Source organism: Falco rusticolus, chromosome 3 (genome assembly GCF_015220075.1).
Source record: "Falco rusticolus isolate bFalRus1 chromosome 3, bFalRus1.pri, whole genome shotgun sequence".
Taxonomy (NCBI): Eukaryota; Metazoa; Chordata; class Aves; order Falconiformes; family Falconidae; genus Falco; species Falco rusticolus.
In genome coordinates, this window is record NC_051189.1 from 18,414,509 (window position 1) to 18,440,417 (window position 25,909).

The 25,909-nt window shown below is 45.7% G+C and overlaps 1 protein-coding gene across 1 annotated transcript; it reads left to right on the top strand.

The window, feature by feature from the left end:
- The first annotated feature begins 3,005 nt into the window (after positions 1-3,005).
- HAS2 (hyaluronan synthase 2) lies at positions 3,006-23,993 on the top strand. Its single transcript, XM_037382236.1, has 4 exons — positions 3,006-3,569; positions 13,679-14,305; positions 18,870-18,971; positions 21,019-23,993. Exons 2-4 carry the CDS (start codon positions 13,679-13,681, stop codon positions 21,946-21,948), a joined length of 1,659 nt encoding a protein of 552 aa, XP_037238133.1. The 5' UTR covers positions 3,006-3,569; the 3' UTR covers positions 21,949-23,993.
- The last annotated feature ends 1,916 nt before the right edge of the window (positions 23,994-25,909 follow it).

The following is a 25,909-nucleotide window of genomic DNA, read 5'->3' on the forward strand; positions in this document are numbered from 1 at the left end:
TCAAAGACTTTTTGGTTCCTTGGGCCCTGCCAGTGAGGGGGTTGTAGGGGCACGGGAAACTGGGAGGGGACACGGCCAGGAAAGCAGACCTGAACTAGCCAAAGATGTATTCCATACCATGGGATGTCGTGCTGAGTATATGAACTGGGGGAAGAAGAAGGAAGGGGGGGACATTTGGCACTATGGCATTTGTCTTCCCAAGTAACTGTTATGTGTGATGGAGCCCTGCTGTCCTGGGGATGGCTGAACACCTGCCTGCCCATGGGAAGCGGTGAATGAATTCCTTGTTTTGTTTTGCTTGTGTGCGCGGCTTTTGCTTTACCTATTAAATTGTTCTTATCTCAACCCTTGAGGTTTACATTCCTTCCTGATTCTCCCCATCCCTCCGGGTGAGGAGGAGTGAGCGAATGGCTGGTGGTGCTTGGTTGCTGCCTGGGGTTAAACTACGACCGTCCTTTTTGACGCCCAGTGTGGGTCTCGGGGCTCGAAGGGTTCGAGATAACAACAGATAATAACTGTTATTGCTGTTTAGCTATTAAAGGACAGGTTTCTGCGCTTACCATGGGGCTTGCTTGCCTCACTGTATATTGGAGTGTAGTGTTCATTAGTGGTTGCTTCTTGCTTTCGCTGCTTGCTGTACTGCTTATCATCTCACTGTGCTATGCCCAGGAACATTTTGATAAGAGCGATGGCGATGCGCCTGGGCTGGCAGATGGCCAGGGCATAGCTGCTGTTTCTGTGCTGCTGTACTGGACAGGCTGGAACTCCAGTGTGAACTCAAGTCAAAGTGACTGTGACCTGTGGATGAGTCCACGTGGGAGCAGGACACCTCAAAGCCCCTGTGGCTGTGAACAAGCCCATGCCCAAGCAAGTATATCTCAGAGCATCTGTGGCCATGGTCATGTCTGTGTCGCAGCAGGTATGACTCTGAAGGAATTGTGGCCCAAGGGCAAGTCCATGCTGGAGAAGGTACACCTCGAAGCACCGGTGGCTGTGCATGAGGTCATGCTGGGGTGCCTCAAAGTGTGTGGTCATGGATAAGCCCACAACAGAGCAGGTACACACCTGGGGGGGAATGCGGCCAGAGATAAGGCCATGCTGGAGCTGATTTACTTCTGAAGGGACTGTGGCTGTGGGTAAGGCCATGCTGGAGCAGGTCTATGGTCATGGCCCATGGATAAAGCCATGCTGGAACAGGTGCACTTTGAAATGACTGTAGCTGTGGAAGACTCTATGCCACAGCAGGTATACCCCTGGAGAGACTGTGGCTTGTAGCTGAGGCTCCACTTGGAGCAGGTACACCCCTAAGGGACTGCAGTCTGTGGATAGGTCCAAGCCAGAGCAGGGGCAAGAGGAGGAGTTAATCGTAATGTTAAACCCTACGGGCTGGTCTGAAGGGACAAGAGGTGGAGATTGTAATGGAAATACCTTTAAATGGTTGTAACCCATGATCTGAGTTTCATGTTATAGGAACGATATAGCAGCAACCACCTGAACCAGTGGACAGGCCTTACAAGAAGCAGCGCAAGTGCAGCAGTGACCTGACCTGAGCTGGCTTTGGTGCCCAGTAACTCCACACAACACACCTCTCCTCTCCTGAGTGACCACTATAAGAGACCGTGTTCATGGACTATATGAACTCAACAGACATTTTGTGAATATTTTATAGACATTTTTACAGGGGTGGTGCATAGACTAGGGGAACGATATCTGTGTATTACATCAAAGGATGGGAAGGGTGATCGTGGTTAATGAGGTACCCAAAGATACCGAGGTACCCAGTTCTAGGTAACCACCAACTTTAAACCATTTATTGCTCATGAGGAGCCCCCAGAGCGCTGCAGATTTTTCCTCCACCGGAAGGTAACGGCGAGGAGTCACCGCCGCGTTTCCCAACGGCGCCTGGACACCGTCCCCTTTGTGGGCTCCACGCCTCCGAGCGGCGACCTTTGTGGTGCTTGAGAAAACAGCACGGAGGAATGAGAAGCTGATATCCCACCCCCTTCTCCCTTTGCATCCTTCCGCGGAGGGTCCCTGCCAGGGCACGGCGAGACCCCGCAGCGCCCAGCCCGGCTCCGCGCACCCGCCCGCGCATCCCGGCCCGGGGTGTTCCCGGGCGCCGCGCTGCTCCTCTCGCCTCAACAGTGCCACCTAGTGCCCTTTCTAGATCACTGCCAGTGGGAACGGGGGCTCGGGAGCGGGGAAATCCGCCTCGGAGGGCAGAGAGGAGTTACAAAGGGAAGGAGCCCGTCCTTGCCGCTGGCGAGCGGCAGGCGGTGAGGGTGTGCTGGTAACTGCTGGTGCCCCTACCTAGCTGTAAACCATCAGTGGAGGGCAGGGTGAGCATTTGTTTGGTTTTTTTGTTTGTTGTTTTTTTTTTTTTAACAACAACAGAACAAAAAACCAAAAAACTAAAAAAAAAAATAAACCCCACAATTTCCCAGTTCTTCAATTGTCCGGTATGTTTCGTGGCTCATTTTAACGCAAGTGGCATGGGCATTAATGCCAGTGGGAGCTTCCCCAGGTACTTACTACAGCAAATGTTTCCGAGAGTGAATGGGTAAAGCAGGATTGGAAACTGCAAAATTCATCCATTCATAGAGGCAATTCCCTTATTAATAAAAACCAGCAGCAGCAAAAAGTGTCCCAGCCGAATAGTGGCTGTGGGAGGGATGAGTCCCACACCCCAAGCCTAGAGATTCAGGGAGTGGGGAAAGTGGGGGGTTCCCCCTAACTGCGGGGCACGAAGAGGAAATCAGGTGGTGGCAACATGTGCGTGTTGCATTTCTCTGCAAAACTTGCAACTTAGCTAATTGAATCCCTGCCTCTGAACTGGTCCTTGGCTGAGATCATTTCAATGGGCAGGGTTGGTTTCTTTTTTTTTTTTTTCTTCCCTCCTTACAGGAGTTCCCTCCCCTCCTTCTTGCCATCCTCCGCCTATTAAAACAACTCAAGTCTCACTTGTTAAAAGACCCCATAACGTGGAGGAGGCAGAAAAGCAGCAGCAGGAAAGAAAAAGACGTCTGGAAAATATTACCCGTTTGCTGCTGCTGCTGCTGCTGAGAAACCTCATTGAAACAGTTACTCGGCCAGCAAGGCATCACCAAAGAGACTTTATCTGATGCTGTACATCTCTCAAACTTTCAGACGCTGCCTTGCAACTTCACCAGGCTCCTGGCTAGCCGGGTTTGAAACAAGATCTTCAGCTTCGACAACAAGAAACTAATTCCTAATTTATTAATTCTAACTTTTTTTATTATTAATATTATTATTTGGAAGAAAAAAAATCCCACATCTTTGAGCTAGAAACTGAAGCAGAGAAAGACAAATACACGATAATTGTGCAAACACGTGGGAGAAAATGAGTAGGACTGAATAGCCTTAAACAATTTTTTTTATTATTTTCATTTTTAATTATTTTTTATTTCTGAGTGTCTCAACAAGTCCCTGAAAAGTGCGATTTGATCTTTTACCTCAAACTTGGAAACTGTTCAGCGGGAGCAACGGTACGTGAGACCACACAGCTGGCTGGAGCCCCTTTATGACCAAAGGACAGAAGAACAAACAAGGTAGGTGATTTACGATTCCGCTTCTGTCACCTCCAGAGCAGAAGACCCTCTCCTCCCATGGCCATTGCTCGAGGGAGGAAAGCTGGGACCGATTCCCCAGATACGAGCGGGGCTGGGGGAGGATCTTACCGGCTCTATGCTACACCTATTTCGGCAATGAATAGGACCTTCGTGAGGATGAATGAGGTTTTCAGCTTCAACCCCTCCTCCGTGTAATCCGTTTAAGATATCGCTGAGCTTTAAGATTTGGAAGGAAAAAAAAAAAAAGACAACCAAATAACAAAACCAAAAAAAAAACCCCAAACAAACCCACCACAACCAAAACCAACAGCAAACCTAACCTAAAATCACACTAAAACCGAGCAACAGGTTAGGCAGCCGCTCCGCCGAGACCTGCTCCCAGCGCGGGCTGGCTGCACCCCGGCCGCCCTCTGCATCCAGGGCCGGGAGCGGGGACGTGACAGGCGCGGAGGGCGGGACGGGGCTGCGGGGAGGCCGGCGAGGAGGCGGCGGGCGGGAGGAGGAGGAGGACGGGGAGGAGGAGGAGGAGAAGGGCTGGAGTCCCGCCTCGGCGGGGCCAAACCAAACGCGCCCGAGCGGCCCTGCCGCCGCGCTGAGCGGGGCGGGCGGTTTCCCGGGGGAGGGGCGGGCGCGGCGGGGCGGGCTGCCCGCCAGCCCTCAGCGATTGCCCGCCCGAGCCCGAGCGCGGCCCCTCCCCGGCGGGCAGCCCCGGCGGGACCCGCGAGGTCCGGCCGAAGGAGGGTCACGCCGGGGGGGCGAGGGCAGCGCCGCGCAGCCGAGCCCCGCGCACAGACGCCGCCGGGCGGAGCGCGTCCCGCCCTCCCGTGACGTGGCAGCGCGGGGGATCCCCCGGCGCCCCGCCCAGCCGCTGTGACGTCACCGGCACCGCCCCCATTGGCTGCGGCGCCGGGCCGGGGTTCCCCAGGAGGAGCAGCCCCGGCGGGCGGAGCGCGGAGCAGCGCGGAGCGGGGCCGGGGCCGGGGCCGGGGCGCCGTGCCGTGCCGTGCCGTGCCGTGCCGCTCTGCCGGGCGCCGCCCGGGGGTCTCCCCCCCCAGCTGCACCCCTCCGTGGGTGGGGGGTGGGTGCCGCAGGCCCTGCCGCTGCATCTGCTCGGGACTCAGCTCCGCCTGGGGCGCGGCCCAGACCCAGCTCCAGGAGCCCTGCCTGGGTCCGTAGCGGTGCCGGCGCGGAGGGGCGGCGAGGACCCTAACGTGGGGGGGATTTCCTTCGAGAGCCGCTCCCAGCGCACGGTGGGCGCTGCCCGCCCCCGCCTCGGGGCCCCGTCACTCCGCGCCCCGAGGCTGCCGCTCTCCCCTTCCCCACGGGCGCTACCCCCGCCCCGCCCCACCCCAAAGGGCGCTCCCCACCCCCCCTTCCCCACGGGTACTACCCCCCCCCCCTCCCCGGGTGCTCCCCCCGCCACGGGCGCTCCCCCGCGGGCACACGCACGGTTTCACTCCCGCACACGCTGCGGGGGGCGGGGGGGTCCCGGGGGCTCCCTTGGGGTCGGGCAGGTCATTTCATTCCAGGGTGATGAGACGTGGTCGCTTCCCTTGAAAACTGCTCAAAATCCAGCCCCCACCCGGGTGAGAGCAGTTTTGTCACTGGTCTCAATAAAGCCAGGATTTTATTTTATTTCATGCTCTTAAAATCTTTCTTACCCTACATGTAAGCACAAAAAAGCCTGGGAAAAGGTCAGTAGGAAGAGCAGCTCTGCTGGTTTCAGTGGAGTTTCCCATGCTAGCAATGGACTTGGCCTTTCATATTTATGCTGGGGAAGCAAATTTGCTTCATTTTGTGAATATTCAGGTTTAGTGCATAAAGCAGCAAATTACTTCTCCATCCAGTGTAGTGGGACCTGGCTAAGTCAAACAAGATACGGCCTGTGCTTTATAAACAAATTACAAGATAATAAGCTATGAACACCAAATAAATATTTATTTGCTGGATTATGGCATGGGGCAGTCAGTTTTGTGCCAAAAGCGTCCATGGACTCCATAACTAGCAACTAGGAAACATTTCTAAACCAAATTTTTTTTTAACCGCAATGCAAAATATCTGAGTGCAAATACGGTTTACTTCGTGATTTTCTGATTTATTTCTTAAAGCTTTTATCTGGGGCTTTTGGGTTTGGTTGTTTGATTTGGTTCGGTTTGTTGATGGGGTTTTTTGGTGTTTTTTTTTTCTTTTTTTCAATGAATTTAACAACTAGTGTATCACTGTCTACATTAAGGACAAATCCAACCACCAGCTGTAGAATTCATTCCACGTTGGTTACTCAAACCTGTAAGAGACCTAATTTGGGCAGTTTAGTGGGAAACATACATTGAGCAGACGGGATATTCTTGATTTGCTGATCAAAGCCTGTGCATGCAGATACAGTTTGCCATCATTACTAATCCTGTTCTTTATTTTCAATCTAACCCCAAAGTTAATTTTAGTCTTATGTGAGCCCTTTCCAGAAGATCAATGGCATGACAAAATCTGGAAGTGATAAATAACCAAAAGCACCAGATATGGTAACTCTGCTGTAGTAAAGATGTACAGATGTAACATAACTTTCCAGTTTCCTCTCTGCAGGCTGTAAAATAGAAGAGGGAGTCTGGACAGCTATTTTATGCTTGTAATTAATGTGTACCTGGAATCATTTGTACTTCAAAGATGAATGATTTATTTTCCCAACAAAATAAGGCTAATAATGAATCTAAATATTGGTTGAAAAATTGTAACCCTTATTTACTGTTTGTGTATATGTACAGAGTGCTTGTGTATAAGGCCACATACGGTATGTGTCAGCCCATGTGCATGCACACTCACGCATGCACTCAAACACGCTCATGGCATTGAAGCAGCTGCTCTGTTGAAGCCAATGCTGTTCTCACAAGTAAGGAGTGGGATTTCCAAGGCTTGTAAAAGATGGTACTCTTCCTTTGGTTGTATACAAAACAGCCCTGGGTAGCTGCATGCGCTTACGCCCACGTGTGTCAACTTTTATGTTGCCAGCCTCACTGATCTCAGGCATCCTGCTGAGTGACAGTTGCACGTTCATTACAGACAAACCCCTACTGACTGTACCTTCAGGTAAATGTAGGCAAGGAAAATGGGAGGTGGTGTGTTGGGTTTTGTTTGGGTATTTTTTTTAGGAAAAATAGTTATATGGGACCCACCAGTTCTCTAGTTCCATACTACACCAGAAAGAGTAACATTACAAACAGGGGTAACCGCAGCCTTAGGAAGGATTTTGTAGACCTCCAAGAACCTCTTGCTTGGTTATGATTCCCATTTTACAGGTGAGGAAGCTGAGACAGAGAGAGGTGAATTCACTTACCTAAGGTCACCCAGCAGGTGTATGGCAACACTAGGAAGAAAAATCCGAATTGTCTGGGTCCTGGGCCACTTAGATTCCCTAATGTAAGAAATGCAGTGGTTAGGTAATGACCCATCTGACAATCTTCATAAAGGAGATTCATCTCTATAATAAATCTGTCAGATGTATGTGTACATTTTTATCATGAGTACCCCAGAAACAGCAGCTTTGCAGGGGAAGATTTTTTTATTTTACACATGCACTACAGAACTGCAAGATAAATTATCCACTGACTTCCCTTTTCAGCAAAATACTTAAGAGCACTCTTATCTTTAATGACATACTTACATGCTTTGCTGAATCCAAGGCCTCAGCACTAAGGTTCGGAGGACCATGACTAGTAGACATTCAAGAATTCAGCTTCTCTACAGGCACGTAAAAATGAGTCATTTTCAAAGGTTTTCGGTGCTCAGCACTTCTGGTTGCGACAGATTTGCAGACAAGTCTGATGTGCAGATCTCATATGTGAGGTTGGTTTGTATTACCAATTTATTTTGAGTCAGGAGTGTGCCCTCGAAACCAATGCTACAAACACTCCCCTTCCAACGAAATTGTTTGGCTTTGTATCACAAAGTGATCACTGGGCACACAAGCTGGATTCCTCTTGAATATAACTAGTCGCAAGATGTACCCCTGGAACACACTTTTCAGATCCTAATGGGTTGTCAACCCATGGCATCTGACTAAACCTAGTTCAGAGTAAAATATGTATGGAGGGTGGAGTTGGGCCCTCAGCACCAGGTGTTCCTCTCTGCAGATCTGTTCCTGTAGTATTAGACTACTTGCTGATGTGGCGATAGCCCTCAATGTTCGGGGAGAGGCACAGCTCTTTTGAACCTTTAAAGGTGAAGGGGACTGTGGTGAGTTGACCTTGGCTGGATGCCAGGTGCCCACCAAGCCGCTCTATCACTCCCCTCCTTAGGAGGACAGGAGGGAGAAAATAAGATGGGAAAAAAACTAATAAGTCAAGATAAAGGCAGTTTAATAAAGCAAAAGCAAAGGCCGTGTGCAGAAGCAAAGAAAAACAGAAGTTTTATTCTCTACTTCCCATCAGCAGGTGATGTCCAGCCACTGCCTGGGAAGCAGGGCTTCGGTATGTGTTGCAGTTGCTCTGGAAGACACACATTGTAATAACAAATGCCTCCTGCCCCCTCACCTTTCTCTTAGCTTTTATTGCTGAGCACATGCCATACGCCATAGCGTATGGACTATCCCTTTGGTCACTCTGGGTCAGCTCTCCTGGCTGTGTCCCCTCCCAAGCTCTTGTCCACCCCCAGCCTGCTGGTGAGGGGGGGATGTTGAAGGGACAGCCTTGATACTGTGAAAGCACTGCTCAGCAGTAGCCCAAACAGCGGTGTGTTCTCAGCACCTTCCTAGCTACAAATACAAAGCAAATAGCACTAGGAGGGCTGCTATGGGGAAAATTAACTCCATCTCAGCCAGAACCAATACAAGGATAAAATAAGCACACTTGTGACCGAACTCTTTCTGTTGTCTCCTGGAAAAATACTGACTTTTGCAGTGTAAGGTTTTTTAAAAATGTTTTCAGATGTTTGGAATTAATAAGTGCTAATTCTTTCAAACAACCTTCCAAATCATTAAGCTTTATGTATGAACTTCCTGTGTCTCCCCCTCTTGCTTTTTCATCTTCTGGGGAAAAGCTAACCAGAAGAACTACGTGGCAATATGTTTTGAGTGTCGTACATGAGAGATGACTTCTGAAACAGATGATGCAGTGAGCTGCATCCCATGTGTGACAAGCAAACCTAACTTCAGTTTGACCTCCCGTCAGTTACTGGTTCCATGTTCTGTATCAGCAAATGCTGGGGACCACCTGATTGCTTCCTTAGTCCTCATAGCACCTACACACACAGTGGCTGTTGCAGAATAAGTGAACAGACTGCAGACAACATTGATGTGTTCAGACACCAATGCACATAGGTTTTCTGGTTACGTATTTACCCCTATTCTGTTTACTACTCTCTTGATGTATTAGTAACAAATTCAGCTTTTTTTCTCTTTGCCTCCTGACTTTGCAAAGGGATAAACTATCTCCAGATCTTTTTATTCTCAGGGATGCATGAAAGCTGATTAGTAAGCCTATGGATGGACTGTGCTGTATGGATTTGAAGGAAGGAAAAGGTTGTACTTTACCATGGAAGTCAGCAGTGTTCTTTGCTAAGTAAAAACCCAGTCAAAAGCAGGACAGAAGAACCTGCTGAATTTCAGTCAAGTGTCTAGATCTTCTAAAAGTTAGATCTATGTACCTACATATTTTTCAGAATAGAAAGAACTCAAGCATATTTTGCTATTATTCAGTCTGAGAAAGGAGTGTGATCTCTAGTGTTAAGAGTTAATACCCCAGTCATTATATGTACAGTGTAGGTATCAGTCAACTCTTTGTTAACCTGAAATTTTTAAGGAAAATAATGTTAGAAGACTACAACTTATAGTTATGCCAACAGTTAATAGCAGTGTAGAGTAAGTTCTTCATCATAGGTGTGACCAAAAAAACCCAATAACAATCCTCTTTTTGTGGCTTTATCAGGATGACAAAAGAGACATAATGCCAGAGTTCAGTAGGTGAACTCTGATGTCAAGAACATGGAAGGGTTCATTTCCCATCCATGTTTTTCCATAGGAGCCTCCAAAGAAAGGCACACATTGCCTCCTCCTGCACACTCGCTACAAGACACATGACTGCTTGGTGAGTCAAAATGTGTCACTGAATCAGCAACAGCCTACATAGTGTTAGGATTTAGCATATGGTTTTCCTATTTCATTTCTACTAGGTGGGCTGGTTAGCCCTGACCAGCTTCATCCATGGAAATAAACAGCTGGAAATTGCTCAGCAGCAGACTTTGGAGCCTCTCTACATACACTCATTTTGGGCTTACAGACCTTTTGCTGGAGGCTGTGTAAAGCTTGTGCTGGGTGCAGCGTTGTAGGGTTAGGTGAAGGTGCCCACAAAGGATTTAGTTTGCCCAAGCTGCAGAGTAGAATTAACAGTCCTGTCTGAGGCTTGCTGGGCAGTACATGGGGGATGGAGGCACCTCCAAAAGAGTCTGACACGGCCAGTGCAATCTTATTGCCCTCTGGAAATGTCCTTCAGGGCTGATGCAAAGCAATGGACCATCTGACTTCTTTCAGTGTTAAAGAGCACTCACTCTTAAAACAAAAGAAAACAAAAAACAAAACAAAACATTGTAGGTACTATCCTCCTCCTGCTGCTTTACAGAACTGGTTAAGAACCTTCCCAGAATGTGTAAGATTCAGATTTGACTCCAGACACAGTGAGGTAACCCACAGACTCAGCTTCTCACCAGGTGAGGAGCTGTGTTTTTCTCCTCACTTCCACACCTATTCCCATGTAGCAGCAGTTCCATTTGTACCTGCAACTACCTTTGTTGATCCAGGAATATGTACTGGCTGCATGTCTTCCACGTGTTGAGCACCTCGTCCCTAGCCTAGGTAGTGTTTTTTTCTTTTTTAAGTGCTGCAATGCATATTCCTCAGGAGAAACTTACTGGGTTAAATCGCTCAAGGAACTGAAGATCCATTAGGCTGAGACCTAAAGAAACTAAGCTACGCTGGTCATACAATGTGTGTATGGTACCCTCCACCCGTTAGTCACCTGTTGAATAGGGTTGTAGTGATGACAACTTTGAATATAAGCAATTACATTTTGCTGAAAGAATATTGCTAGTGCTTAGATTACCAATGAAATGACTGAAAAATAATCGTGGCTTTGAAAGTCAGGGTGGCTGTTTGTCCTTCACTGAGCAATTGATACCTCTTGGCTCAGCATGGCATTATTTTAGGCTTGCAACTGTTAAAACACAGTACTGTATGCTGGTTCTCCGGTAATACTTGATTTTAGCTTTGTGTGAGAAGTTCAGGAATCTTCAGGAATAGATTTCAACTGATGCCTTATGAAGGATGTCCTTTTACATTTCACTCTGTTAGGCCAGGCTAGATACTCATACCAGCGCTGTCTGACCTTACCATCTCCTGTGCAGCTATTCCCTACCCTTGGTGCTGGTATTTGACTCAGCAGTTCATTTTTCGCCCCAGACTTGTACAAACATAATTTCCTTTTAACTTCTTGGCTCAATTATTGGAGAAGGGTGGAGAGTTTTTGGCTTCTTTGCCATTTTTTGGGCACGTTCAAGTCGATAAAGATCAGTTCTGCTGGGCAAGTTATCAATAGCTCACATGCTAAAGCTTGAGAATATTGAGCAACATTTTCCAGACTTTCCCTGAGATTCAGTCAGTTAAAAGACTATACATAAAAACCTCAATTGCACATACAAAGGAGAAAGTTTCTTTGATGAAAGCCAGGAATTTAGATCAAAACACAGTTTATTTTCCCAAGGTTGACAGTGAAAGGATAGGGAAAAAAAATGCTGTTTTATTAAGACCAGAAATCCATTTCTTGATCTTAAAAGACTGGGTTGTTTTTTGTTGGTTGTTTTGGTTTTGGGGTTTTTTTTTGGTTTTTTTTTTTTGCGAGGGAGGGAAGCTGTGCTGTAATGACAAGATCAGAGAATTAATTTCTTTTTTTTTTTCCTTTTTGTGCAAAAAACACTTCTTAGGAAAAGCAATAGCAAATTAATATAAAAGAAGCCTGGTGTAGAACATAGTCAGTCAAGTGTAAATGCTCCAGATCTTAATCTAAATCCTGTGAGCTCTACTCATACAAGTGATCCGTTTATGTCAGCCATATAATTCTTAATGTAAGCAGACTTTAGCCCCTAGTCACTAATAGGAATTTTCTATTTCTGGCAAGAGAAGAGAAGTAGCGGACCCCAAATGGGAAAGCAGAGTACAACTGCACCATTAATCAAACATTTACCTTGATGATTGTGACCTTCAGCGTCCTTAAAGGATTAATAAACACACAGGCTATTTGACTTCAAGGTAATCTAGAGGGGATCCATTACTTAATCTGTTTTCTAAAGCGAGTCTATTTTGGGCACTGAGTTTTAATTCGCCTATAGCAGTGGTAAGCATAAGGTATCTTTTATTCAGCTCCTTTATGACTTCCATTGTGAGAGGCTTTCAGACAGGCCAGAGAGGGGACAGTCCCTTTTGCTGGGGGTGATTAGAGCACCTGTCGGAGCCCAGCCGTAAGTATTCAAGGACGTCCTAGAGATAGGGTCTGATTTCTTTAACAGTGTCTCCAAATATACATTCAAGAGGCTTCCTCCTGTCTTGAAATTTAAGACGCTAAATAGCCAGTGGAAAAAAGCATAGTCTTTGTAACCTCAGACTTTATGCTCGCCTGGTTTATTTTTATTTTGTAAGTGATTCTGTGTTGACTTTTTTTTTTTTTTTCCAAGTCTGTAACTTTTCGGACAGAAATATAATTGATGACAGCTATGCTGCTGCAACTTGGTAGCATTTTTTCAAGAAAGAGTTAAAGATATATATGATGTAAGAAAGTGCTGTTCCAACTTCAGCTTTGGCCAACAGATGGTGAAATAAACATCAGCAGCAGATGAGCAAGATGATAGCAGCAGGAAAAATATGAATAATAGTTAGAAAACACAAATATTAAGTCCATTACCCTGAGAGGCCCTAATTCAGCAAAACATCCAAGCAGGAGTTTCAGATTCATTGACTTGCAACACACTTGGTGGGTTAGCCTTAAACAGACATTACCTGGTTTATGTTTTTAACGTCAAATGCATCTGTTGGCATAAAACGTTGCCATTAACTTTCCTGTAATTCTGAGAAAGCTGATGCATCAAACGGTTGATGTGACTGTCAACAAAAAGCAGTTAGGTAGCAATATATTCTGCCTGTCTGCCTGCTTAGATCATTTGTCTGAAGAATACCAGAGCAACCTCCATGCCAGCCAGCTCCTGCATACCCAGAGCTTAGGTTGGACGATTTTACGGCCAGGTAACCTAAATATGCAGGAATGCTCAGAATCAGCTGATGTTCTAATGAATTTCTGAGTCCAGGGTGGAGTCTTGGCTCTGTTAAATTAATACGTACTTTTGCCACAGACTTAATCTCAGTCAGGCTTTAGCCCTATACACACATGCTCACACGTCCATATATATCTGTGTACACAAATGTATGAATAATACATTTTTGCAATGGTATTGAGAAGACCTTTTAAAGCAGATGTCTGACTATATAAATATAAATTATAAATATAGTCAGACATCTGTTTAAAACATTATAAATACATTCAGACATCTGCTTTAAGAATGTCTTTCTAATATTTTTGCAAACATAATTGAAGCGACAGAAGTGATTCAGGGTGGGATGCAGTCATGACATGGATGGGGGATGAGGAGAGGCTGCCCAGACATTCAGCTGTTTCACTCACCCATCACCATATGAAGCGAGTGGTGGCCCAAAAGCCCCTTCCCCAACGCCCGCAGGGTAATATGACAGAGTGTCTCATTCAGCAAGCCCAGGATGCCAAAATCTGATCCTGACATAGACAGCACCTTCTGTGAGGACATTACAAATAGTAGAAAACACCCCTGGTACATTAAGTGTGTTTGAATCTTACCCTACATGGAGAAAGCACTGCAAAGGGATCTTAGGTTGAGCAAGGTGGTGCAGTAAGCCCATGATACAGCCAGAAGCACAGGGTGTAATCTGTTCGTGCTGAGCTCTGTGTTGTAGCCATGTGCACCCCTTACGAGTTCTTACATCAGCAAGTGGTGGATCTGCTAATGGTTTCCATACTTCTTTGCAGATGTATTGTGAGAGGTTTATATGTATCCTGAGAATACTTGGAACCACACTCTTTGGGGTGTCCCTCCTGCTGGGAATCACCGCTGCTTACATTGTGGGCTACCAGTTCATCCAAACAGACAACTACTACTTCTCCTTTGGACTCTATGGTGCTATCCTGGCATCACATCTCATCATCCAAAGCCTGTTTGCCTTTCTAGAGCACAGGAAAATGAAGCGGTCACTAGAGACTCCAATCAAGCTGAACAAAACAGTTGCCCTTTGTATTGCTGCCTATCAAGAGGATCCTGACTACTTAAGAAAATGTTTACTTTCTGTGAAACGATTGACCTACCCTGGAATTAAAGTTGTTATGGTCATTGATGGGAACTCGGAAGATGACGTTTACATGATGGACATTTTTACTGAAATCATGGGTAGGGACAAATCTGCCACTTATATCTGGAATAATAACTTCCACGACAAAGGTCCGGGTGAGACGGAGGAGTCCCACAGAGAGAGCATGCAACATGTATCTCAGCTGGTCCTGTCCAACAAAAGTGTTTGCATCATGCAGAAATGGGGTGGAAAAAGAGAAGTAATGTACACAGCATTCAAAGCACTGGGGAGAAGCGTGGATTATGTACAGGTAGGTATTAGAGCGCTAGGTCAGTGCCAATTCAAACACACTTTGAAAGAAAGCAGCTTTTGTATATTTTGTACAGCATGTTAGAGGCCATCCTAGTCCCTGATGAACACAGTGCTCCTTTCAGTCTGTTTGGAAACAGCTTGACCGTTAAAAGTGTATTTTGCTACCTTTTAAAATGGTCAGTCTATCTGTGAATATGTTAAATCTGTGCACCAGCTACTGGAGAAAACTGAAATCCTTCCCCAGACTTCAGTACTGCCCCTTCATCCAAATGGTTTTGCTCCAGACAAAGCCAGTGGCCTCCTGAAGACCCCATCTCTGCTCCTGTAGGTCAAGGTCTCAGGTAAGGTTTGATTTTGTGAGGTTGTTAGCAGCCCCGTATGCAAGCAGACAGATAGGTATTTGCTGGCACTAGGGAATATCTCGGAGCAGTGGTGTAGTCTGTAAAAAAGACAGCGATATTTTAAAGCCTTCAAAGGCCACGTGGAGTATCCAATAAAAGGGTCAATGTGCAGCCTTGAAAAAGAGGTTTCTTCAGCTAAAGCCTGAAGGAGCTTTTCCTTCATCACTTACAGCTGCATTACCTCACTCACCGCGACTTGGCCTTTAAAGCCCTTATGACACTATTCACTTAAGAATGAATTAGGCTGGGTCCTCTTTCCCTGTTTCCAAAGCAGCAGAGACACATTTCTTTCCAGCTGCCTTGGAGCCTGTGAAAGATTTCCTATGTTTTTGCCGTACACATGGAAGTACTCCTCTCTCCTGCAAACAGCCCTGCCGACCACGGGAAGGGGAAGAGGTTGTGCATGGAGGAAGGTGGGTGGGACCAGAGTCTCTGGCTGGACACTGAGGATCCTTCCTTGTCGATCAAGGCCAGCAAGGCTTGACTGATACCACTGAACACGAGATGACATTCCTAATTAAGCACCCTCTGCCCTTCCCACCTTCTCTCTCAGAGCATCCAATGGTCTCCTCCGGTGGAGCAGCAGCTCCCCGTGAGATGCTGTCTGCTCTCAGGGCAGCTGCATGGCTGAGCCATGTGTGTTTCTGAGGTCCGTGCCCAGCCTTTGTGCGTCTGTGTGCATGCATGCTCCTCACAGCCCAGCATCCATGGGCACAGAGTCCAAGGGACACAGAGAGGCTGCCAGTAGCTGGGCTGAGAGCTGCGAGTCTTCCACATACGGGAGTGGCAGAAACTGAGGAGTGCCAGGAACCACCCTGTTACTGGAGCTGGGAGAGTAAGTCAAAGATTTAAACCCCATCCCCTACCACTTCCAAAACTGAAACTGATTTATTATCTGAAAACAATGGGCTTAAGCTCTTCATTGTCCGCACTTTGATTCTGTGCTGTGAGGGACTACGATGGGATAAAAATGCTGGTTTTCTTTATTAGCATGGTTTTATAATCACTTCACACAGAAGGATCAGATTGCAGAGAGAGAAGGAAACAGATTCATTGCAAGTTTCCTCCCTCAGTCCAGCTCTTGCATTTGTTCAGGGAACCTGGAAAAAGTGTTTCTATTTCAACAGTCATAGCATAAACTGAGAAAATGGAAGAGAGGTTTCTGGTCTTTCAGTCAATTAACACTCCTGACCTGGCTCAGAAGTCCTAAGGGATGTGTCAGGGTCTGTAATGCTGCTGCAAGCAGCCACCAAAGGCTGCAGTAATGATTGATGCCAGAGTCACATCTCTGGTCACGTCTATATTAGAAATGCAGCACCTTGGTGACCCTGGCTACTACAAAGTCGTGATGCAATGCAGCTAAAATGCAGCTCTGTTTTACAAATGATTGAAGGTTGAGATATCTGAAACGGTTCTTTGGGGCTACCCAGAGTAAATTACTTTAAACAGGCCTGATATTTTACGGGCTGAACAACATACATAGATGATCAAGCACTTAAAAAAGTGGACCAGTCAGCAACATTGCCCACCAGTCAGCACCATTGCCCACCCTTGAAACTGTAGGCCTTATGTTTTTTAAAGACACCTCGGGGTTGTGGACAGGCGATCATAAGCATTCAGACCAAAGCAGATATCAGGCTGTTGTTCATTGATGGCATCTCATTAAACACTTGAAACTGCTGTGAGGGCTTATATCCATCCTGGAAGAGGTTTGGAGGGTGCAAGCAATCTGGTTAAACTGGCAGGTATCGTATGTGCAGAGATGGTCAGGGCGGCCAGGGTGCAATTCAACTTGGCTTGGTGGAGGTACCTGTGTGGACAGTCCAGTGCAGCCTGAACTTCTCAGAGCAGCTTGGATAAACTGCCACTGGTTATAATGAGTAGCTGAACAGCTCGCTTAAGGTTGCATCCCTTTCATGCAACCCTGTGAACCAAGACAGTAATTTCTAGGTCATTCAGCCCTTCTGTTGAAAGACAGCAAATTGACTTTTGGGCTGTGCTAGGCCACCCCAGCTGGGCAGACCTCAGTGTGTTTTATTTGGGTCCCTAAGTGACTGCCTTTCTCTGGCCATGTCCTCTTTTCACCTGCAAAAACCTCATCCAGATGGAAAATGCTGGCTTGTTTGCCCCAGAAACCCAGACATGTCCACTGTGCTGGCATGCCCAGGACACGTGCTGGTAATTTGTAAATAAATCCAGTGTTTTCAGGATTTCTCATGTCACAATAGTGATTGTTGCTTATGGGCCGTTCTTTCTGCTATAGATAAATGCATCTGATGGGGTGGGGGCCACTCAGCCACAGAAGTGACAGGCACTGGAGGGAAAGCAGAGGGGCTGGGGAAGGAACTGATCCCAACCCACCACTCATGATCACAAGAAACAGGATGAGTATCACTGCCTGAGCCCTGGGTACTCAGCAAACTATAGATTCCCTTTGCAAAACACTCAGCAACAGGTCTGTCCAGGAAGCCCCAGATAAAAACATACGCATCCTGTCCCCTTGTCAGCAGAATTGTTTTGCTCCCTTTCTATCACCGAATGCTGTTGCCGGTGATAGCTTTCCACTTAAGCTGGAGGTCCACCTTGGCCAGGTTCCAAGGATGCTCCTTGGGATAAGTCCTTTGAGGAAAGGAGCTGGATGCATTAAGTTAGTGGGAACTGGAGATGCTTGTAGCTTTTCTTCTGACAGAAATATAAGAGCTTTCATCACCTTTCTCCTCTCGCCCCCCTCTGAATGAGCATGGGAGGGAGCATATTGGCAGACTCTCAGCTGCATCCCAAGCTATGCAGCCCAGCTATCCTGGGTAACCTCCCTGCTCGAGTCTGGTCTGCAGCAGAGCCCTGAAATGCTCTCCTCCCCTTTCACAGACCAGACATGAAGGTTTCCACTCCCCTGGAGTGAAGGAGCTTTGGCTGAATTGAAAGGATGGATGGAAGGACACCAAAATTAGGATATGCAATACGAAGTCTCACCAGAATCTGACTTAATATGTTGTTCATGCAGAGCTACTGACTTTTGCCCCTACCTTCCCCATCTGAAATCAGAGGAATGCGACATGGGAATGAACTGGAAGCAGTATGAGACTTTGTAGGGCAGGATTCAGTCAGCCAGAAGGGTGTTTCTAGGACAGCCTCCTCTGCTCTAGCTTCTGGGCATTTGCAAAATGAGTTTATACACAATGGGGACAGCACTTTCAGCAGCAGCAGCTGCAACAAGGAGACACCCGCTTGTTTTAAACAGGCTGCAGCCCACGTCATTCTCCTCCCAGCAAACGATGGCAAGGCCAGCTGTCTCAGACTGGACAGCCTGTCTAATCCCTCCTCCTACTCTCCAGGGGAAAGCCAATTCCTAATGTACACAGCGTTTAGTTGACTAGGAGTGTCTGTGTGGCTGAAACGCCTTGTGTGTGTCATCTATTTCTGCCCCAGTCTCATGGAGTGCTGCACTTCAGGACTCACTCTTTCTGGCCTTACATATTTTATCTAAGGATGCCAGAGGAAAATAGCAAATAATTTCTATATATCAAATGTCAAATCCCTGCACTACTAATAACACACCATGCATCTAAAAGTAAAAATGTGTTTGTTCTGGAATCCAAAATACATATCTCACATGAATTGCTAAAGCCTTCTGTGAGTGAAATAACTATTAGGTTTCTTCCCAGACTCTTAGCTGACTTTTCCTGTTTTATAATCAGTATCTGGAATTTAACTCCTCGCTCCTTCCCTCATATGGCAGTGGGAAACATTTGACCAGGGTGCTCCAACCATGCAGCCGACACAGGGAAACCCTATGTCAGGGCTCAGCAGGAATCTGCCACGCACCCACAAACATTGTCCTGCTCTCTAGTGCCCCAGCTCTGAGAGCATATCTTACTTGAAGAAGCCAGCCCAGTGTGCCAGTAAAACTAATAGCACTGACACAGAAGAGAGGTTTGTTTGTGTGCACAGCTCTGAAAAGCACAGTTTCATTCAGCACCACTGCTTGCTGCCTGACACAAATGGCCTTTAACAGAAGTATCAATGCAGACTCCAAAGTGAGGTTTAATCGCATTTAGGAGAACATGCGTTTAGAATCACCACAGTCACTTGCATGATCTTTATTTTCTCCTCTAGTGTACTCCTTAATCCATTTTTGTTCTTCTTTTGTCTTACTTGTAGGTCTGTGATTCAGATACAATGCTTGATCCAGCCTCATCAGTGGAGATGGTAAAGGTTTTAGAAGAAGATCCAATGGTTGGAGGAGTTGGAGGTGATGTGCAGGTGAGTGCGACAATTTTCAGATTAACAGAGGGTTTTTGCACTGCACCAGATTTCCCTGCCTGGAACAGTGTTGCATATACTGTGATACCACGATTGAGGCATTTGTGATACCTTAACCTTCCTGTGTGTTGAACAGAAACTTATTCTTGGATGTGAACACTGTATGATTTTAACACCTATAGAAAGCAAGCAAATATTATTTTTCCCCATATACCTGAAAAGTGGCATTGTCAGGACTGTTGTGGCATCTTTGAGGCTCTGGGTATAACTGCTTGTCAGGGTACCAAAGAAAAGCTATAGGGAAGAAGGGAATTGAGAACAGGTCTCTCAAAGTCAAGTCTAGCACCCCAAGCACTTTAATTTTGTTCCTACTGGCAGACGAGATTTTTAGGAATAAAAACCTTTTTGAAATGCAGCACACCTATGCACTCTGTGTATTGTTGGGTTTCCTCTGCTTCTCTGTCAGGCATAACAACAGAAAGCCCCCAAGTCAGCCCAGGTCCTCTTCTGTCAGGATTTCCAGCATCGCCAAGTTTGGCTGACAGCTACAGTGGAAGCCTGTGCGTTCCTTTTGACACAAGTGCTTCTGCTACAATTTATAAAGAAAAAATGCATATGAAAATTTCAGTTCACCTTAGGATTGGTCCTCTGTACTCACTTGATCTTTTATGTGAGACAGAGGCGAAAGGGCCATCTATATGGGCAATCACTTACTGATGAACACCCCAGTAGTCAGAAGTATCTCAGGCATGTGGCTCTTAACTGCAGAAATTAAGATTCCCACAGAAGCCTGAATGTCTCTGTGGCTCTGAACTGACCATGAACCAGGCGTCACGCTCACCCTACACATGTGAGATGCCGGGCATGTGTGAGTACAACTGGAGGGGGACAGTATGGGTTCAGCTATGGCAGTGAAGGTTCATAAGCATCTGCAGAGAGATGTGGGAAGGACATGTGTCCTCTGGGAGGAATGAAAGCTCTGGGACTTTTTTTTCCCCCGATTCACTTTCCAGCATACCTAAACACATTTGAGCCAGGCTTAAGCTTACCCCTGAGCCCTGCTGCTTCTGAAATGTTTTGGAATTAAACTGAAGCAGAAACCAAGTTGGCCCTTGGCCTTCAAACCTGACAGGAATTAGGGCCATCAGAGCAAAAGACTGTTTTTTTCTAGTTGCAGGAAAATGCTTTCTAATTGTAAAGGCCACAGATTGCCCTGGCAATCCTCACACTGAGAAGATACAGGTGCAGACCTGGCACAGCCACCCTGCTACACATTTCCTTGCCACATTCCCCAGCACAAGGTGTGTGCTTAGAACCTGGATGTGATGGCATGGACTCGGGCATCTGCACATGCTCATACCTCCATTGAGTGTGCAGACTCCTAGACTATGTCTATGTTGTATTTTAAGTGTAGGACTGAGCTTCAGGTGAGCTTTGGGGCATAGAGAAGGGAGAGACTGAGACCTTTATGCAGGCCAAGGCAAGACTCTACTGGAGTATCACAACATTCCATTCATAACAGGGCTGGTACTGCAGAGACAGATCAGAACAGGTTGTTCCTCAGAGGGTCTAACGTCAGATGTGGGGACATAGTCCAGGGCCAAAAATCTATGGCCAGCCTTATGATACCAAAAGTATAGGCCAAAGACCATGTACTCAGCCTTTCTCATGCTCCAACATAGCTTTAGCGGGACTGGAAGAAGTCATGTGAGCCCTGGAGGTGTGTGTGGGGGGCAGAGCAGGTCCTTAACTGGGGGTGAAGGGAAGAATGATCCAGAAAAGAAGTTTCTTGGTGGATAACAGGAAAGGTTGCAGGGAAGAAGAGAACATTTTGCTGGAACAGGCTTTTGAAGGCTTCATCTCGCCCCTCCTGTCAATGTCCTGGACTGTACAGTAAACTCCTGGATTTGCCATGAGTTGGACACAGGAGTGAGGTTCCCCCTGTGTTTCGGCTAATGGTACTCTAGTCTCTGCAAATTATTGATGCAATGTGCATATTTTCTGTCTCAAGAGCTCATCTAAAATGGAAACTTTTTTAATTTTGCAGATTTTGAACAAATACGATTCCTGGATCTCCTTTCTGAGCAGCGTGAGATACTGGATGGCATTTAACATAGAAAGAGCCTGTCAGTCTTATTTCGGCTGTGTACAGTGCATCAGCGGACCTCTGGGAATGTACAGAAACTCTTTACTCCATGAATTTGTGGAAGATTGGTACAACCAAGAATTTATGGGCTCCCAGTGCAGCTTTGGAGATGACAGGCATCTAACTAACAGAGTGCTAAGTCTGGGCTATGCAACAAAATACACAGCTCGATCCAAGTGCCTTACCGAAACACCGGTAGAGTATCTCAGGTGGCTGAATCAGCAGACCCGCTGGAGTAAATCGTACTTTAGAGAGTGGCTTTATAATGCAATGTGGTTCCACAAGCACCATTTGTGGATGACCTATGAAGCTGTAATCACTGGATTCTTTCCTTTCTTCCTTATCGCCACAGTCATTCAGCTCTTCTACAGGGGAAAAATCTGGAACATCCTCCTCTTCTTGTTGACAGTTCAGTTAGTGGGCCTGATAAAGTCTTCCTTTGCCAGCTTCCTTAGGGGCAACATTGTCATGGTTTTCATGTCGCTCTACTCGGTGTTGTACATGTCAAGTTTACTGCCAGCAAAGATGTTTGCAATTGCCACGATAAACAAAGCCGGGTGGGGCACGTCAGGAAGAAAAACCATTGTAGTTAATTTTATAGGACTCATTCCAGTCTCCATTTGGTTTACAATCCTCCTAGGTGGCGTGATTTTCACTATCTACAAGGAATCAAAAAAGCCATTTTCTGAGTCAAAACAGACAGTTCTCATCATCGGCACAATACTCTATGCATGTTACTGGGTAATGCTTTTGACTTTGTACTTGGTTCTTATCACCAAATGTGGCAGGCGGAAGAAAGAGCCACACTATGACATGGTGCTAGACGTATGATGTTTCCATGGGAAGTTACCCAGAGAGTTGTAAAGCAACCCAACGACCTTGTAGTATCTGTGGCATCAGACGAATGTTGCCAAGGGAAATGGATCATTGCTGCTGGGAATAGGACATTGATATTCCTCTGGGTTCATTTTCATCCTGCCAAAGTAAGAAAAAAAAAACAATAACAATTTTTTTTTTTCCCAAGGGGGGGAAGACCAAACCACACAGTTTCGACCTGTTCGCAAGAAAATGGGAGAAATTCTATGTTTATGCACTTTTTTATTGTGCATACGCCTGACAGTGTTACATTCTATATACCTCACTGGTCATGCTTATGTGTGTGGACAGGAAGGAAAGGAGTCTGGAGACTCAAGAAAAGGATCTTACAACCCCTTGCAACCTAATTTATGAACTTCTCTTTTTTTATAGTTCTGTTTATAGGAAGGGTCTTTTGTGTTAGGCTGCCAAATGTAATGCCAAAGGTAAATTTTAAGAGGCCATTGGCTGAGCTGTATTTTTATATTATTGTATTATTTGTGTGTGTGTATTTTTAAGCCAACTTTTTTTTTAAATTACATATTTCATATTTTACTATCTGCCAAAAAAAGCTGCCTCCCCAACATTTTGTTCTTTAGCCTTTTTTAATACATTTGGGGGAAAAAAATCATACTTTCTCCTCCCAAATTTGTGCTGAATTCATATTGTTCACAACAGAAAGAATTAAAAGTCTTTCTGCATTTTTGCAATTGATGAATGGTTATTTCTGTGAAAAAGCATTTAAATGTGCTCTTTGAAGACATTTATTAGGAAAGGCCCAACATTGTCAGTTTTTGAATACAAGCATATTTGTGCGTAAACAAGGCCAAAGGGGTAGATAATGTGCAATTTGGGGTTTTGTTTTGGATAACATTGTAAAAGGGAAATTTTCTTCTCTGCTGAGAGCATAATATCTCTGGCATGCACAATAGCCACAAGGCAAGACAGGCCTCCCTGCCATTGGAATAGACATTGCCATAGGAAAACTCCCACTGGTTTTATATGGGACATGAGGAGTCAAAAATGTCTGATCTGGAGAAATATTGGACACCAAAAACTACTATTGACTTCACTGATGGTCATAATTGTTCATAATCTGCTAGTACCGAGAAGATAGTTCAGATTTCTGAGTTTAAAAAAGAAAAATAGATAGAAGGAAAACTTGTCAACACTTCAAAATGTAGGGTGTCTTACTGTAAAGCTTCTGCAGTGCCCTTCATACAGTTTACAGAAAATACAGATATCAGCTTCTCTGACATCCAGTGTAATACAGACCCCAGTACTGAGCTCAGTAATATGTGTTTGACTAAAGCATATCTACCAGAAAAGAAGCCAATTTTTTATCAGAAAACATCAAGCCTTAGCAAATCAGTCACTTCTTTGGTGCCTAACAATCAGTCTTGGACATTTACTTTGGACCATGGTTTTGAGAAATAATATTCAGGACTAAATTCTGCAGTCCTTCACCAGCCAAAGGAATGTGGCATTGAGCCCTAATATACTTTATAAAGAGCAACAGAAAGCCAGCTGCATACAGATACATGCCCTTTTTAGATTCTGGTATTAAAAGCACTGTGGTAAAGCAGAAATCAGCATATGATGCTTAAAGAACTTAGAAGCATTTTCAGCTTCTCTTTTTTATGCAGACATTAATAGACTCTGCTGTAGAATGAACTGCACACACACTACCTTATTTGTCTGATTATCTTGAGGTACATGATTGCTTGAAAGTTATACTAATATTATGTTAATGATTGGAGAGTTGATTCATGTTGATTACAAAATAGAACAGTATTAAAAACAGCAAAAGAAACAGTAAAAATGAAAAAAAAACTTGACTATGCCTTTTAACTATTTATGATGTAAGTTAAAGCTTGGGTTAACATTCAAATGTCAAATAAATCCTCTCATTCTATAAAAAGATTGAATTAATTGCCTGTATTTATTCTAGCAATTATTCAATGTACTTCCAATATAGGTTGTATAGTATAATTGTTACTTTCATAAATAAAATATTTTTGATAAGATTATGACTAATTCATGGTATTTCTGATGAGCACTTCTGCTTTGAAGCCATCAGTCTGCATGGTTTGAAGGTCATTTTTATCATGTCACCAACCTGATTTCCAAGTAGGAATGTGCCATGGTGCAGCGGAGCACCTGGAGAGTGCGTGCCTGGAGGACCCAGGGACTGATCCCTGGGTTGAAAATGGCAGCCCAATATTTGGACGACACTCAGAGTCTCTGCCTGCCTCTGCCAACAGCTGCTAGATGATTTCAGTCCAAACACTTCCTTTTTTCCTCAGCTTCCTGGTTTGTAAAAGAGGAATAGCAATCCAACATCCTTCTGGGAAGCACTTTGAAGTTTATGGCCAAAGTACTTCAGATGAGAGCTGATAGTTTCCAGCCCTCCCGTCCACTGGAGCTATGGACCCTCCATAGCTGAGGAAGCAGAGGAGAACATGTGCGTGGCCTTCTGCTGCTCCTTGTTCATGATATTTTTCAAGCCCACTTTGCCCTGACACAGCTGAAGTGAGTGTATTTGTATTCTGTCGCTGAAGGTTACGGGCAGCAGCCACTGGCACAGGGATGGCATGAGCAGGGGTGCAAAGCGACGTCTCATGTCTCTCAGACCATGACAGGCTTGTCACAGGACAATCACTTAGGAGACTGCTTCTCAGCACTCAGTACTTGTTAGCCTATGTCTGGATACTGTGCCCTGTTTTGAGTTCCCCAGTACAAGGCAGTCATTGCTAAACTGGGCAAGTTCAGCACAGGGCCAGTGTGATGGTTTGGGCTGGAGCAGAAGGGCTGAGAGAGCTGGGGATGGTTAGGCTGGAGAAGGGATGGCTTTGGCTGGAGGACACCTAAGGTCACCTCCAATACCTATAGGGAGGCCATCATGGAGATGGAGGCAGAGTCTTTACAGCGCTGCTTGGTGGGAAGATGAAAGACTCCAAGTTTAAGTTAAAAGGGGAAAGGTTTTGCCTGGGTGTAAATAGGGACTTCTTCCCCACAAGGAGAGTCAGGCATTGAAGCAGGTTGTCAGGAGAGAGTGCAGCTTCCATCCTGGGAGGGGTTCAAGACTAGACTAGATAAAGTCCTGAGATGCTTGGTCTGACCTCAGAGGTGCCCTGCTTGTAAGCAGGAGGTTGGGCTAGAGACATCCAAGACCCCTTCCAACACGAGTTCTCCTATCATCCTTTCTAAAGCAGGTGCTGACAGTCCGTTTCCTAATGACAGCTCCCACCCACACGGAAGCTCATTCCCATCTCTGTTCCCCCCACATCCGTCCTGACCCCAGGCACAAATAGCTCATCAGCAGCTGGTGCTGAGTACTCCAAAATCACAGCCCTTCCTGTGACTCTGTCATTGTCCTCACCATTTTTACGGCAGTGTAAAAGATGGTTTCAGCAGAAAACTAGACTACAAAACGGTTCTTAATGAAAGTGTTCTTAGACAAATTCTTCAATAACATTTCCTGGTTTTCATTATTAGCAAATCTAATAGTGAGATCTCTGTCAAAAGAAGAAAACATGTTAAAAGAAAAAGTCATGCTTTGTTTTGAGCTTTTTAAAACCAGATTCAGCTACCTCTGATAGACAGATGGTGCTGAACACTGTAAGAAACTCCCACAAATTAAAATTCTGCATAAAAGTTAAAAACCAGTCTTAAAAAAAAAATAATTCAATGGATTGGAAGTATCTCAGGTTAGAACACATTTCTAGAGTAGGGTAACTTGGGCTCGAGAGCATCTGTTTGCAGACATCAGTTGTAAAGCAAAGCCTGCAGGAATCAGAGGTGCAGCAGGGAGGAAGGAGCCCTCCTGTTCCCTCTGCTAACAAGCTTCGGTTTGGCCAAGAGTCAGGTTTCTTTCAGTGGGAAATGCATGAATATTTAGCAGAACTTTTCTAGGAGGTGGAAAAAAACCTGTCAG

Bases quoted from the DNA above. Each gene is read 5' to 3' on its own strand.
- HAS2 (XM_037382236.1), top strand. From the start codon at position 13,679: ATGTATTGTGAGAGGTTTATATGTATCCTGAGAATACTTGGAACCACA. The intron at 14,306-18,869 runs GTAGGTATTAGA...TCTTACTTGTAG, and splicing joins GAAGCGTGGATTATGTACAG to GTCTGTGATTCAGATACAAT. The intron at 18,972-21,018 runs GTGAGTGCGACA...TTAATTTTGCAG, and splicing joins GAGTTGGAGGTGATGTGCAG to ATTTTGAACAAATACGATTC.